The 17046-nt window shown below is 40.3% G+C and overlaps 1 protein-coding gene across 1 annotated transcript; it reads right to left on the bottom strand.

Moving 5' to 3' along the window:
* Positions 1-617: 617 nt before the first annotated feature.
* On the bottom strand, positions 618-14180 carry LOC135495613 (serine/threonine-protein kinase H1 homolog). Its single transcript, XM_064784417.1, has 2 exons — positions 13169-14180; positions 618-4904 (listed from the first exon to the last, which is right to left on the bottom strand). The coding sequence occupies exons 1-2, from the start codon at positions 14051-14053 to the stop codon at positions 4521-4523; spliced, it is 1269 nt and encodes a 422-aa protein (XP_064640487.1). The 5' UTR covers positions 14054-14180; the 3' UTR covers positions 618-4520.
* Between the last annotated feature and the right edge of the window lie 2866 nt (positions 14181-17046).

The following is a 17046-nucleotide window of genomic DNA, read 5'->3' on the forward strand; positions in this document are numbered from 1 at the left end:
TTGTGCGTGTCTGGGTGACAGGGATTCATATCCCCTGGACCATGTGTCCAATTGTCCTGATTGTGACTTAAGTGATGGGTTGTGCGCACTGGTGTAACAGGGAATCAAAGTCCCCTGGAGCAGATGTCCAATTGTGACTAAAACAGTGTCAGTTGTGCGTGTCTGGGTGACAGGGATTCATATCCCCTGGATCATGTGTCCGATTGTCCTGATTGTGACTTAAGTGGTGGGTTGTGCGCACTGGTGTAACGGGGAATTAAAGTCCCCTGGAGAAGATGTCCAATTGTGACTTAAACAGTGTCAGTTGTGCGTGTCTGGGTGACAGGGATTCATATCCCCTGGATCATGTGTCCAATTGTCCTGATTGTGACTTAAGTGATGGGTTGTGCGCACTGGTGTAACAGGAAATCAAAGTCCCCTGGAGCAGATGTCCAATTGTGACTAAAACAGTGTCAGTTGTGATCCACTGGATCATGCGTCCAAATGTCCTGATTGTGACTTAAGTGGTGGGTTGTGCGTGCCAGTGTAACAATGAATCGTTCATGGTATTGGCAGTACACTTGCAAACACCTTGAACATCATCATAATATCAGGGAGAAAACAGATGATTTCACTATTATACATTTTATTTTGTGAACTCAAAATATATAGAGAGAGAAGGTAACTTTAGTGTACAAATAATCAGCAACAGGAAATATTTTAAGACCTTCTTGTGATCTTGCATAATGTCAAAACACCATCAACAATGTCAGGAAGAAATACATTTAACACCCTCTGGGCTGAGCTTTTCTTTTTTTAAGGAACTATATGCCCACAAGTATAAGAAACATTCCAGAGAAGCATTTACTTTATCTCTCTGCACAATTTTATCATTTTTTTCAGCAATTTAATGTTGTTTCTCGAACTATTTTCAGCCCAGAAGGCGCAGGCATTAACCAGCAGTATTTTCAAAGCCGGACGGTTTTCCTTACATCTACTAATTCTTCAGACAAATATTTTTATCAAAATCTGAGTGCAAAACAAACAATATAGAGCAGCACATTAAGTGAAATGGTTATAAAACGGTTGATTTTTCAAAATTGACATGCATGTTTTTAAACACATGTAAATTTCCTTTTTGTTGTAGAAACAAGTACAGTACAGTACAGTACGAGTACAGACCTCTGCGCTACCTCTCACAATGAACGATCACCCAATACACCTGAGGACTTGGGGAGTGCATGATAAGCATATTACAAGCCTCAACATCAGTATCTCCTGATTATACTGATTCAGAGCCTATGAACTAAATGTGAATAGCTGCATCTCAGCCCAGAATCAGTATATTCATGATACAGATGTCATAAACGAAGAACTGGAGACAGATATTTGAACTGATTATCATAAACAAAATCACTATTCGTTAAATAAGGAAATCAGGTCAACTTCTCTTGACTTTAAAGGGGTATGCTATTCGTAATGACTGGTGGCCTGGGAAAATAGAAACGCAGTTAAACACAATGCCATAGTGCAGTTGTTATCCATACGTGTTGCTGAAGTATTGGTATGCCTATCTACACAACAGCAATGCTGAAATTTACATTCAGTATGTATTCATGCAATTGGACATTTTCAAATTCAATTAGCAATTTCAAATTTTTCACAAACGGCGTAGGCCTTTAAATTCGTCAAATTTGTGCTCAGATACTACAAGACAGGACTAGATTGTCGTTCTACAACTGTAACAGCGGTACTTGTGGGAGGTTTATATTCGGAGGGCCATCAAAACCCTTTTGTGGCTTTCTATAAATCCCCCTGCCGAAATGGCCTATTAGTTCAGAGATGACCATTACACTGGCTAACTTCAGAACTAGTGGGGCAGCAGACCTTTTATCAGGCACCACAGCTAACAGTCCCAGTTGGTTAACACACAGTACTTGGTTGTTGCTCTACACATTTAGTGTAGACAGCGAGAATCTACAAAATGCCACAAAATGTTTTGTTCAAGAGAAAATCTACATTGTGCTTTTACTCAACAGAGGATGCAAGAGGCCTCAGCAGTGACTTTGACAGAAATTTCAGTTTACAAAAGAGAATTGTTTAGGATAAAGGTATCTACTTAGGACATTCAGAGAACATTTGAAGAGCAGCAAAATCCACTTCAAATATTCTCATGGGAGGTTCTGGGTATCCACCATTTCAAAACTGACAAGTTATGAAGTATTTAAAATCAAACTGACCATCAATGTTGCCATAATCATTATGAATCATAAAATACAATTTGCAGGGCCACCATAGATTGAGAAATGCACCAAAATATTGAAACCGAGTGTTCCCCTGTCAATGCAGGTATTTCACCTGTCCCATGGATTCCTTGAAGTTTCAGCCAAAAAATGCACTTCGAATTTGAGACTTGACTTTGCCAGCCGAAGGGTTTGAAAATGCGTTACTCAAGAAAACGGGGAATCTGCACATACGTGGCAAGGATGCCAAATATTAAGAATATTAGTTCTCGATAATTGAGAGAAAGTAGTCCCTCAATCTATGGTGAATGAACTTGCACATCTGCAAACGATAATCCGACATTCAACAGGAAAATATAATCTCATACACTATACATGTACAAAACTCAAATATATCGACAATGTATTGAACAATCGATAAAAATTAAATACAAAATCAACCAACTAAACTTTAATTACTTTTAATACATATATTTATAGCCTTCGCGACTATGTACACTATGTACATACATGTATATAGTAGATCATGAGACTGTGACAAAACTGATTTTTTTAAAAACTAAAACTTGTATTGTAGCCCTGAATGAAGCTTAGTATGATGACTTCAATCTATGACAACCCATTAAATGTACCCCGCATGATCCAGAAACCACTTGTTCATTGGATCAAAACTTGCGGGCTTACTCAACAATTACAAACGAACATGTCGAAAGAGCGAAAACCTTCAGGACGACACAAGTCCTCTGTAAAAAGTGTCAGTTTTGTTGAACCTTTTTAACAACCACACAAACTAAAAAAATCTCCCGCAATATCGTTACTTTCATAAGTACAATAATTTCCATCAGATTATTTTTACTGGTGATCCAAAAATATAAGTATGGCTCTAAAATTGGAAATTTTATGGACATCACCCTGTAGAAATATACCTAATAAGGCTCAGATAAATGGTGATCACACTGTAGTTGGTTAGTCTATGGAACAAGTGCTTTGGTTTCCTCCGGAGTACTTGAGCCGGTCAGGTATATCAACCCAAGTGCATCGTTAACCTCTTGAAATTCTTTATCTAAATTTAACGAAGACATTACTGTCACGAAAACAGCAGGCTATTATTTTAAGATGTGCTTTACCGTGAAATGCCATCGACAATAAAAAGTTGTCTCAAAAGGTATAAAATCGTACAGGTGCACCTGTGCACAGTATTATAAAACGGTCGATAGTCGATAAGATTAATCTCTAATGGTTATCGCGTTGACCTTGGCTGCATTGTGTCGGCAGGAAATATTTTATAGAGGCCTAACTAAAGTACATTTTAGGCCTATCAAATAAATAAATCTTCTGGTCAGATTATCCATGTAAATAACAACAAAGACCCCAAGCTCCCTGATAAAGAGCGTCCTGTTTCGTGAATCTATCTTCCTGTCATGGTGTAAGTTATCCATAGGCCGGGTTGAAAAAGGATTCATGTCCCATCCGACATGTCTCCTTCGTGACGTTTCCTGTCATGCTAGGAAACACACATACATAGTCATATTCACGTAATATGAATCCTATGCAACTCGCTCTTTGGAAATGAAATGACATACTACAAGTGATCACATGAACTTAATGTAAACCCATGTGTACATGTACAGTAGAACCTCCCTTAGCGGACACCTCTCTATTAAGGACACCCTCTCTATTAAGGACACTAGTTTTGGTCCCGAATTGGTTGTTACCATTCAATTTGACCTCTCTAATCAGGACACCTCTCTATTAAGGATAGCACTTGTCACTCCCCAGGGTGTCCTCAATAGAGAGGTTCTACTGTATATCATTTATAGCGCCTCGTTTTAAAGATATGACTCTAGCACAGATTTCTTACAAATATTTTCCAGTGAGCATTACAAACTATACAGAATAATGCTGTACACGAAACCGAACATAATGCCCATGCAAGTCCTCCACTTTCGAAATGACATGTTGATGCTTCCGTCCGTGAAACCCACAATGCACTGCCTTGAAATATATCACAAGAACCATGATTTCTCAGTTACGGACAAAAATTTACCACAGAAACTTGTACGAGTTGTTCAAACCACTGTTGTGTTATCATGCCACCAGGCATGGTGTTACCAGGCTTCATTAGCAACTATGGAAACCTTAGCAACAGCAGTATTGCCATGACAACCCTTAGCAACTAATTATAGCACTGATGATGTTGTCATGACACCACTTAGCAACTGTCACTGTAACTTAGCGACAATGCCATCGCTATGACAACCCTGAATATGCAAATGAACTAGCATCGTCAGCGGACGTTCAGAATGAATGATCTGACGGAAGACTATAATTATGTAATGATTCAATGTCTGCCTGCACTTCTGGATCCTTGTGAAGTTCATCGATTTCCTGAGGCGTAACGTGGTGGTGCTCAGATCGTAATGACTTGTTCGACTTATTTGACTTATTCGATTTGTTTGATTTTGATGACTTGGCACTCCGCGTACTGTTAGCACGTGTCGACTGACGCTGAAGTATATTTTGACTAATTGTGCGATGTAAGTTCTTGTTACTCGATGACGCGGCGTTTGATACGATCCAGTCATGTCGTATTGCCTGCGAGGCAGTCATTCGCTCATTCGGGTCAAGTACTAACATGCTATCAATGAAGTCTTTGGCAATCGGAGACACGTCCTTCCAATGCTGCAATGAGAAAAGAAAGGGGTAAGCATTCATGAAGTACGTTGTGAAGAAGACAGGACTAAGTTCCAGTGGAAACTGCAACAACAAGTTTTACGTGTTTTTACAGATGTTCGGATTTTTACAACTCGTCAGATGAGACAACAGTTCTTCCAACATCAAAGAGATGGTTCCACCTTTTCATGCGAAAACTATGAACATTTGTTGATGAAATGGAGAAAAGCAATCAAAATCCTGACATTATTTACATCTTCCATCAAACAAACCTGCAAAAAAGAAAACTCTGGAAAAGTAGTTATCGTTTTTTGAATAGTTTCCTCAGCGACCACAAGATGTCAGCAGCGCACTCTTCCATGCCATTCCCAAGAGAAAGAAATCTCCCACCAAATCGTGCATAAAACTCTTACGAAATCAAAACGATAACAAATCAATCCAAGTAAAGAATTATTCAAACGCCTATTATGCTCACACTTAGGCCTGATCAACTTATGTTTTTTCCACCTAAATGGTAAAACCTTCCACACTTGCGTTCCCTTTCTTTGTCGCTATGTATTGTTCCTGGTAAACATACATACATGGAAAGATTTTTAAAGGCCAATGTCGTTTTGTTAATTTGAAATAGAATTTCAGATTTTTCAATACTTCCTTAGCAGACACCTCTGCAATAAGGATGCCCACTCTAATAAGGACACTACTGGTAGTTTTGGTCCCTCATTTGTTCTGTTAAATTTTTTTTACCTCTCTTATCAGGACAACTCTCTGTACTATTGTCAGTCCCAAGGGTGCCCATACGAAATTATCCAAAGGACTTAAATAAATCATGACAATGTCCCTTTAACTGGGTCTCAAGAGGTATAGGGTATTTTGTTGTTGCAAGACTTGTGTATGAGGCCATCTTATGCATATAGGAAAATCGCCTTTTCTCCCGGAGGTAACATTGACAATGACTAATGTGGACAAAATTCAACAGTCAGTTGGTCAATGTCACCTGCTGAAATTCATTCAAAACAGGTGACACATTTGTTGAAGAGTCACAAAAAACTACTTAAAACAAAGAGGCAAGCCACGCGGGCAACAAATGAACGACTGAACATCACTTTCATGATGTAGTTGCATGGCCGCAATGCCCTTTTTCAACTGAAAATTGTGGACTTAGTTAACTTGCTCAGTGATAAAATCCAGCTGCTCGGGCGATAGCACACGTAGTCCGAGCCATCCTGGGTTACGTTCACCTGTGTACGGGACACTGCCGAGTTTACAGGTATGATAATGAAGGGATCGGGCCATTCTACGAATCTCCTTAATTCAAGAAGGCACATGTTTCATTTTCATGCAAAGATGCATTATAGTGGCAGCGGTGAATCAAGGTGCATGTGTCCTTCGCGTGTTGGCTCCACCTTCAAAAAGTTCAAATCAGGCTGCATCCTGTACTGCCGACCTGGGCTTATATTTCTAACAGGTATTAGATAATGTCATCAAAAGTAGCATAACACATCTACATGTAAAACAGAAAAAGCCATAATTGTTCTAGGAAAACAAGAGGAGTCAAGAATGCAAAACGTGGTTGATGGCTCATGGCTTTTCAACTTCAAGGTAACTGAATGTGCATTCTCTTTTTCTGTAGAATCTTCATAAGGATATTTTTTAAATGAGAAATTCCTAAACTAGCAAGGACCATGAACGAATCTCGCCGAGTTGTGCCTCTATAAAATGGTTATTATTTATGATCCTAGCATGAGCTAGAATAATGTACAATATATATCCTGTGCTTGGTGTGAAACTTTGTTCTATGATAAAGAGGCTTCCATAACACAAATTGACGGAACAATGGACACACCTCCGGGGCGTAAATACTTGCATTGAAAGAAATCAAAACGTAACAATCCACTGAACCTTTTCAAGTATTGTATAGAACTTTTCACTAACACTAGGATTTATCAAATATTTCCCATACACTAATGTTTTGATCAAAGCTGTGTACAGACTACATGTATGTGATACAGTAAACTGTGAAAGGGGCTGTATTAAGGATTAATTTCCCAGAGTCATTTTTGGGGTACTCATTAATACGCTATTCATCGAAATCATAGCGATGATACTTTGGACCATTCTTAGAGTTATTATCCTATTGTACGAGCTTAGTAATAGTATCCCATAAGTGATTCTGTGAAATGGATCCTAAACAGAACAGCCCCTTTGCAAATGAAAAGGGTCTGCATCTTCTGTTCGGCTGGTATTATACAGAGATCTAAATACGATTTCTTAAAAGATGCAGTGTAGATTCCATGTGATAGTATAGATGTATCATTGAAGCACACATACACAGACACACCATACACAACTGACGGATGATTTGTTGGCACAAGTTAGTTTTACGATTCCTATAGGAATGCCTCGCCAGAGTGAAGGGAAACTATTTCTACCAACAGCGGACAGAGCACTACTCGCGATCACAACATATCATTAAACTGACTGCCTTCGAATGAACACGACATAACCCAGAATTGTCGGAGTGGAACTCAGACAGCTCACAGACGGTAAGGAGGTGTCAAAAGACAATAACACCATATTCGAGGGAATATGGCCACAAACTGTATAATTATTGTAGGAAGATGTTACATTTTAAAAACCTCCGGAAAAGGAACAATGACCGATTTTACTTCAATTTGCGTCTTAAAATAAAAAGTCTGCACACATTTCCGGGTTAAAATAGTGTTTCAGATCATAGAAAGCACATATCAGACAGTCTCTAGTAAAGTTTCTTTGAGTTTTGTGTCTGACCACGGAAGGTTCATCCGGGCAAACTGACAATGTAAGGACCACAATATTTACAGTCAAGACAGTCCGTCCCGAGTCTTTACAATGCCAAAAACAAGGGCCAAGGTGTTGCTTATGATCCACTTGATCTCGCATACACGAACATTCCACACTTATTGCCCAATTGACCAGAGGTAGACACTTTGACTTGGGAGAAAGTTGGCCTACGTACGCGCAAGGGTTCAACAGAATTCTAGGAATAACACTGATCATCCTACATTGGCAGAATTTTAAAACGAATGAAATAAGGTTTACTTGCAATCATGGAGAGTTCTTAGATTTCCCTTTTGACTGCAAATCAAATAAACAATCCATTTTTCCTCTTTGCTGACTGACTGTCTGTGACCTCTGTCACATCACTGAAGACAAGACGGAAGAGGGGGAACGGTCTTCTTGGATACAGGAATTGGCAAAAAGCAATCATGATTTTTAGGATCCAACAAGTAGGATTCAGGACAAGCAGATTGCAAGGTCATGTCTACTGCGACAATTTCCATGGCAATTACAATTCTGCTACAATCTTGCCTCAACCCACCCACCCATCCGTCCACGAACACTTCCATCATCCACCGACCCTTGGCTTTCATTTCCAAATACCAACACCGAGCAAGAAATGCAACAAAAAAAGCAAGTCATGAAGCTCCTGGGCATTCAGTTCTTTATTTGTGTTTGATGATCTGCATATTATCGAATCGAAATTTATCGATCTTTTCCGCACGTTTCTATTTTGAGAGTATAATGCCACTGGGGTGATTTTAAAATGGATATTTTTCCTACAAAATCCATTGATACTATGTACATATTTGATACCTATATATGTACTTTTCTGAATGAACGGGATCTATTTCTTTAAGTGTTCTATTTAAGTAGAGCACTGGCCTGTGCTTTCAAAAATAACTTCACATTGTTGTACACATGTTGGAGAAAGAATGGACTACAGAATATCCCAACCCACCAAACAAGCCATCAATATTTTCAAACAGCAAGAATAGGACACCTTTTACCATACACGTTTTCCACCTCTGTGTGGAGCCTCTCTTCCTCCCCCAGAAAAACCAACAAAAGGTCCTTCCCAGAGAAATACTGGGACCGACGAGGATGAAAATCTGTCTCTGGACAAGTAGCTGCAGATTGAGCTCCAAGTCGCAACTGCACAGATCTGACGACATCATCAACCGAGGCAGCATTTCCCCAGTAGTCTTCACCAAAGTGTCCTCCGAACAAGGTGTCTTCAGAGAAGCTTTAACATGGTTTTGACTACAAAAGGACAACATTTACATGAGCAGTGGTTTCTAAGCACACTATGAGTAATTTAAACATGGCCCAAGCCTTTTCACACACAGAATAGACGTAGTTTAAACATTGGAGTTCCCCGTGCCACAAACAATGTCTCGGGAGTCAACATCAACTGAGCCCGTTCAGTGAAAACTGTCAACATCAAACTTTACTTTCCCTAGAACGTGTACAATACATCGAGCGATTTCCAACAAAACAAATCAGTGACTTCTCAATGCATAAAAACAGCAAACAGTATTGAGTTACTGTAGGTGATCCTGGGCAAGTCACTTTGCAACGGTGGACTCGACTAAAAATTTGCCAACATTTACAAATGCATGCTGTCTTTTTCGGACACTCATTTCCTGATTGCACAGACTTTCACAAAACATTCTTTATCTAAGGCTAAAATTTCTGGAGATAATCGGCTTTTAGAGTATTGTTTGAGGGCAATATGACCCAGACTTTCTTGGGACTGAATGTTGCTTCGAAAAGCAATATTCCATTCCATCTTTTCAAGGGCAGCCCAGGTGAAGAGTAATTTATTCTAAGAATGGTATAGAATTTAACAATTAGCAGATGAAGTGTCATTCTATGTATAACTGTCTCCATGACTTACTGACTTGGTCTAAAATTAACTGTTATCAGTTCTGAAGCGTTGCGAAATCATACCCAATTATTGACACCAATAGCTTCGAATATAATTTTAGCTACTGACCTGTAATGTATGAATAGATTGGCATCATAAATGAACTTGTCATTTCCAATTAAAGCCAGTTAAGGGTGAGAAATTACAAAGGCGAATGAAAAAGACAGTAAAAGTACTAATTTGGTGTGCAATAGGCTCCAACTGTTTCAAAAACCACAAATAAACCCAGCAGGTGTCACCAGAGGGCGAATATTTGCATCCTGGACAAACGCGTCGATCAGTGCAATGAGCTAATCACCTGGACACCTACAGATCTTACACTGTTTTAGACCCGCCATTGATTTGAAGCACAAGGTACATTTTACAATAATGGTTGGTGCCCTGGAATTTTTACGCAGCGATTTTATCTCTACTTTGACCAATTTCTTAGCGCCAGAGTGATCCCACAATGGATGAATTGTCCACCAAAGTTGGCATTGATTTGCTGGCAACTTCTTGGAGCCAAAACAACACACCCTGCAGAGAACTGAACCTACTAGATTATACTCTAGTATCACCAAACTGAGACCGTCGCTCAATTACAACAATAGCGAGAAAAAAAAGGTCATACAGGAACATGACGCCATGACCGCACGAAAACTTGGTGTCGCAAATTATCAATTGTCGAACCAAATCTACATCATGCTGAATGGCAACTCAAGATGATGGGGATGATCACAACAAACAGATGTGACCAAGAGCCTGAAAATATTGAACGGATTCTAGGAAAATTCAAAAGTTGGTCCAATCCCAACCACAATTCACAATGAGTGCGCTATTTCTGACCCTTATGACAAGATAATGAGGGGACTGATGAAAGGGGAACTCCAGAGTTACATAACGAAAAGAGACACCTGGTCAGCTGAATTATTCTACATGTTCTCAACAATGAAATGAGGCAGACAACAATTTTAATTGCTGATTTCTCGAACACCCCATGACAAGCACTATCAGGCTCGATCAAAAGAGTTTCGGCCAGTATGAGCTACGAACTCAAAAGTTTTATTTTTGCAAACGGGCCACTTTCTTTGTGAAAATTGTCAAGGGATGAATTTGCACACAGTACACTCAGAAAAAAACCCCCCCAAATATACAGAAAACACTGAAAGAAACCTTTTCCCACACTTTTTTGTTTTGCAAAGAAACAGGCTGTTGATGGCACTTTCTGCACAAGATTCAAAGAAAACTATCAGTCGGACTGTCACACTCACATACACATGAAAATATAAAGTCGGTAGACATTTTCCACCCAACTACATGTATGTATGGACTGAAGGACCAAAAGGCCATGACGTACGCGACAAGGTTTTTTGAGGTAAAAAACATTGAAAATGTGACTTCAATCAAAGAAAGTGACGTCACTTACTACAATACATGAACATGTACTTTTTCGTCAAAGGAACAAATCTTAGTGTGAAGTTGAGTCTTTTTTTATTTTATTTTACAGTGCACTTGAAATTTTGATGCGTCAATACCTGGACACAATATACTTTTTGTTCAGAGCAAAAATGCTAAAACATTTCGACAATAGAAGGGCTTCCCTGCATAATGTTCTCCAAGACTAATGGCCACACTATGTAAATTCTCCTGACATTTCGAAGCACAGGCCGAAATGAGCCTACTTGGGAGACTAAACAGTACACTGGCAGGCCACTGGAGAATGTAAGTGGAATCATTAGTGTCAGCCCCCCACAAGAGTAAAGGCACAGAGTCTATGCAATAAACTGTCTTTTATAGAAAAACTTTTTTCTCAACTTTTCAAGGCCTGGAAAAAATCTCAAGGGACATTTTTTTACTCACAAAACAAATCATACAGGTGTACTCAATTGAGTGTGACAATGACAACCTGATCAACATCATTGTCACCTAGTGCTGACGACAGAAATTATAGCTTTCACCCGCTTTGTTATCAGATGACAAGTTACAAGATCTTTTGATAAATCGATGACCGATATGAAATCTTCTTGCTTGGTGAGGCCTGGCATCTCAAAATAATATAACTCTAGGATTTTCAATCGACAACATTCAATATTATCGCAAGTTCTATCAGTTATATGCAAAGGTCACCGAAGATCACTACGGTGCCTTTCTTCCCACAACCTACCATTATTTCTTTACAAAGGTGAACAAAATTGCTTTGAAAATCACCTGAAAGGTCCAATAGGCTTGTATTTTATAATTAGATAAGGCTTTTGATAAAGTAGGCTAGACTGAATGACTGTGTGCCAGGTTAGTTTCCCCGAATAATGATGGATATGACAAATGTACATGTAGACAATGTATGATAAATCTTTGAAAATATTTTTGCCACTCAAGGTCAAACTGTGTGATATAGAATAGAAGACACCCCTAGTATCCCTGGTCAACTAACTTGTAGGCCTACATTGTACTAAACTAATATAGCCCTAGTAGTAGTTCAAGTAGGTTACTGTATGTCTCACGGGGCATCTGATTCTGTACAGCAGATCATCAACACCAATTACCTGAAGGCCTACTGTCATTACTGAATACAGACCTATGTACACTGTTTAGAACAATGGCTACAGATCACTGCAAGTAAGTCGGTCTTGAAGAGAAAGAATGGCCACATAGCATTAAACTGGGTCTTTCATTTCAAAACATTCCACAAATCATGTACTTTTTCAAATTCAGTATTGAACTGATCAGATCACAAGCTGACCATGATAGTTGTGAATGTGACAGTGATATGACAGACAACATTCACAACCCAGCCAACCTGACCTCCCATGCATGTATGATGGTTGTGACACTGATGTGACGGACAAGATTCACAACCCAGCCAACCTGACCTCCCATACATGTATGATGGTTGTGACACTCTCGCAACCCAGCCAACCTACATTTGTTATGCATTAAACCGACCATATGATGGTTGTGACTGACAACTCCTTTCACAACCCAGCCAACCTGACTTCCCATTTGATGGTTGTGACGCTGACACAACCCAGCCAACCTACATCTGTACATGCATTAAACCGACCATATGATAGTTGTGACACTGATTCAGTTACTGACAAGACAGATTAGATGGGTATCTCTTTTACAACCCAGCCAGTATCTCAAAACGAGTGCCTGCCAAACCATGGTGTTCTGGTTGAATCATCGAGGAAAATGTTTCTTCGAAATTGGGCAAATATTCTATATTCACATCAGATAATAAAGTCGATCTGAAAAGGGATCAATGCAATTTCTTGACATCCGACATATCAGATGTGATGAAATTGTTCGCTGTGCTGGAAAGAAAACAAGATGAGGCAACCTTTGGCATCTCTGCTGAAAAGAAATCAATCAGACAAACACTGCAAAGAAGGAATCGAAGTCTGCTGAGCTGTGCTTCAAGGCTTGGGCTTCTTTCCATCCTACATGTAGTCCATATCATCGATTTGTAATCCTCCCTGAAATAAGACTGTTACACTGTAAACAAGATTCCAATCAACAGGGATATAAAACAAGAAAAGATATCTACCTCTCCGTTATAAGAGTACTTGGCCTTCAGAATAAGACGGTACAGTCTTGGACGATTCTCATCGTCAAATGGCATGGCACCACTAAGCAAAATATAACTAACAACACCCATCGCCCAACAATCTACTGATTGTGTGTACGGTTTCCTAGCTAGAATCTCTGGGGCAATGTACTCGGGTGTACCACAAGTAGTCTTCATGTAATTCTCTCCGGCTTTCCGAGTCGCACTCAACCCAAAATCCGTAATTAAGATCTTCGAATCGAGACCCGGATGATAGTATAATAAATTCTCCGGTTTGAGGTCCCTGTGTGTTATTCCTAAAGCGTGGAGGTAACGAACACCATCCAGTACCATCCTGAGTACCCGTACAGCGTCTTTTTCCGTAAAGCTTCCTTTAGCGATAATCCTATCGAATAGTTCACCACCCGTAGCTAACTCCATGACCATGTACACTTTGTCCCGACTTTCGAACACTTCAATTAATTGAATTATGTGTGGATGTCTTACTCGTCGGAGTACCTCAAGCTCCGATTCGAACACTTCACGTCCTTGTTGCCGATCTATCATCTTGATAGCGTATGGCTGTCGGGTGATTCGATGTTCCACTCGAACAACCCGACTGAAACTACCCCTGCCGATAAGCGCTTTGATGTCATACTTTGCGGTGACCCTGGGGTCAAAAATAGCCCGGTACTTAGCCGCCTTTTTGGTTGGCCGGTTAGGATCCTGGCCATCTCCCTTTGGTTGCATCGTCCGCAGCTTTTTACCACTGCCTTGTTGACTACGAGGCTTAGGTTTTGGATCATGCCCATGAGGATAAACTGTCTTCACAACATGCCCACCTTCTGGCACCTCAGGGACCAACTTGCTACTCACACAACCCATGACAAACCGTCCCTAAAATACTCTGAAGTCCCTCATCCCCTTCTATGTAAAAGAAGGGGCGATCCGAACACTGTATCCGAAATTATTAGGTTTTTTTCAACCCCATCATGCACACATATCCAAAACTGTCAGCCATTCTAAATTGGAGTAAATTGTCAATTAAGCAAGCACCTGCTATTTTGTGTTTTTCCGCAAAGTAAATATAGTTCCAACTTCATGTCCTCGGATCTTTCACGAAAAATCTTTAAGTACGATGTAAACGGTTAAAATATAATAAATAGGGGAAAGTTAAGATACTGATGTAATAGTTGTAGATAAACTTCAGACATTTTCTCTCGGCGACTGAATTTGAGAGTGAAAGTAATACGGCGGATGTCCCTATTACACAAATTTCGTGACGTCACAGTTGGAAATCGACAAAAAGGCGGAAGATGGCGCTGCGGGGCATGGCTATTTTTTAATTGATCACATTCAGTTAATCAATGAAAAAGTTTAAACTAAAGCAGATCCTTTAATTTTTTCTTTTGAGTTTATGTTAAAATGTTAAAACGCATGGCATGAGCATTAGTAAGAATAAGTAAAACTAGTTTTATCATTTATAGGCCTACCATTGATGGCATTGAGGGGATGCCCAACGTTGGTAAATGTTTACTCCATTAATTGGTAGCATCAATTAAAAACCATCGTTGTCTATGGAATTCGGGGATAAAGGACATCTTTCTGACTGGAAATGATCAATAACGGTGAAGCCCCCCTCCCCGCCTCAGGAAAATTTGACCAACTTACCTTAGAGTACTCTAAATTATTACTCAAAGGGAAGTGTATCCCATATCCGTCCCAATTGTATGGTAACGGATTAAGATATGGTTCTATAGAGACCCATGGCCTCCAATACCCCGGAGATTAAAAGCGCATCAGCTCTATCCCCATCCAGGACATATGCTGAAGCGTGCAAGCCAGTACCGAGCGACAAAACGAGGCCGGTCCACTGCGTCCGGAGTGCAGATTGTTAGATGTTGGTACGGTGCCCTGTGATGTGCCTCCCCTTCTTTCCGGGTATCTTCCAACCAGTCTATCACAAGTTTGTTTTGTCATTTTTGATGGACTGTGCATGACCTCTAACTGTGACCCGGAAAGGTTGCCGGAAGAAAATATGCGTAGTCTATTTCTGTCACGAGAAGGGCTTTTAATGAGTAACAATCGCCATTATTTGGTGATAAATAGACGCCCCGGGGACACTTCCTTCAGACGCCCACTCAGACGTAGGCCTACTCAACCTATAATCCTGTGTAGTCCATTTCGTCACCATCGATCAATAGTCTTTTCCATCACGCGCGACAAGACGAGGCCGGTCTACTGCGTCCGGAGTGTAACTAAACCTTCCGGCCGTGTGTTCTGACGTCACGATCGTCTGCTCATGTTGTAACCAGGTCGGGTTGTGTTGTTCTTGGCAATAAAATCCTCATGACGTCTTAGATTATTACTATGTTTTTGTTCTCGAAATCTGAACCAAACCTCAAACCAAACTCTCCGGCACAACCACAGACAACGTCAGACACATTAGTGGTCTCGACCAGCTAACTGATAATGTCGGTCACAATTATCCTGACAACGTTGGTTACACTGTCACAACCATATCTCTGGCGTCAGGCTGGTGGTGACCATGTTCATATATCTGATGCATCTGGCTGTGTGTGACCAGCCTGATAACGTCAGACACATGGTGAATATCATCCTGATAACGTCAGATACATGGTCACAAACAGTCTGAATGCCTGATAACGTCAAGCAGCCTGATGCAGATACACTCAAACCCTCTCACAACCATTGGCAATGTCAGAAACATTGTCACAACTAGACTGATAACATCAGCCACACTGTCACAACCAGCCTTATAACGCCAGATATGGTCACAACAAGACCAATTACATCAGCCACATTGTCACAACCAGCCTTATAACATCAGATATGGTCACAACCAGACTGATAACATCAGCCACATTGTCACTACCAGACTGATAACATCAGCCACATTGTCACAACTAGCCTCATAACATCAGATATGGTCACAACCAGACCAATTACATCAGTCACATTGTCACAACCAGCCTTATAACATCACATATGGTCACAACCAGACCAATTACACCAGCCACACTGTCACAACCAGCCTTATAACATCAGATATGGTCACAACAAGACCAATTACATCAGCCACACTGTCACAACCAGCCTTATAACATCAGATATGGTCACAACAAGACCAATTACATCAGTCACATTGTCACAACCAGCCTGACAATGTCACATACAGACTAACAACATCAGATGCGGTGTCACAACCAGTGTGCCTGATAAAATCACAACAAGCCCACCTGAGAATGCTACAACCAACTAGCAAACTAATGGTGGTGGTCACAACCCTTGTAGTGGACTATTGCAGGGATCAATGCCATTAACCTGCCTTGAGGAGATAGTCACAACCATAACAGTTGCTCCAACAGGTATCGGGAGAGAATCTAACCTGTGACTGTGTAGGAGGCCAGTGTTATCAATACAGTGGAACCTCCCTTAGCGGACACCTCTCTTATAAGGACAACCTCTCTATTAAAGACACTACTTTTGGTCCCAAATTGGTCGTTTCCATTCAATTTGACCTCTCTAATCAGGACACCTCTCTATTAAGGACAGCCCTTGTCAGTCTCGAGGATGTTCTTAATAGAGAGGTTCTACTGTATATCTCATTCTTTGAGATCTGTCCATTTAGATGTAGAATTCTTCATCCTGAACTCAGTATGTCAGCTTTGGTCTGGTCAGTTTCAATTTGTTTCTCATGCAAATAATAGCATCTCGTCTCCGGCACAACCATGCAACCCCCTTCGGCTGTTTGTGCAACAGAGCTTCCTTCTTTTATATTCTATTAATATGACCATTTTCCCACGTAGTAGGTTCAAAAGCCACAGAACTCAACCTGCGGACAGGACAGAAACACT

Source organism: Lineus longissimus, chromosome 11, assembly GCF_910592395.1.
Source record: "Lineus longissimus chromosome 11, tnLinLong1.2, whole genome shotgun sequence".
NCBI lineage: Eukaryota > Metazoa > Nemertea > Pilidiophora > Heteronemertea > Lineidae > Lineus > Lineus longissimus.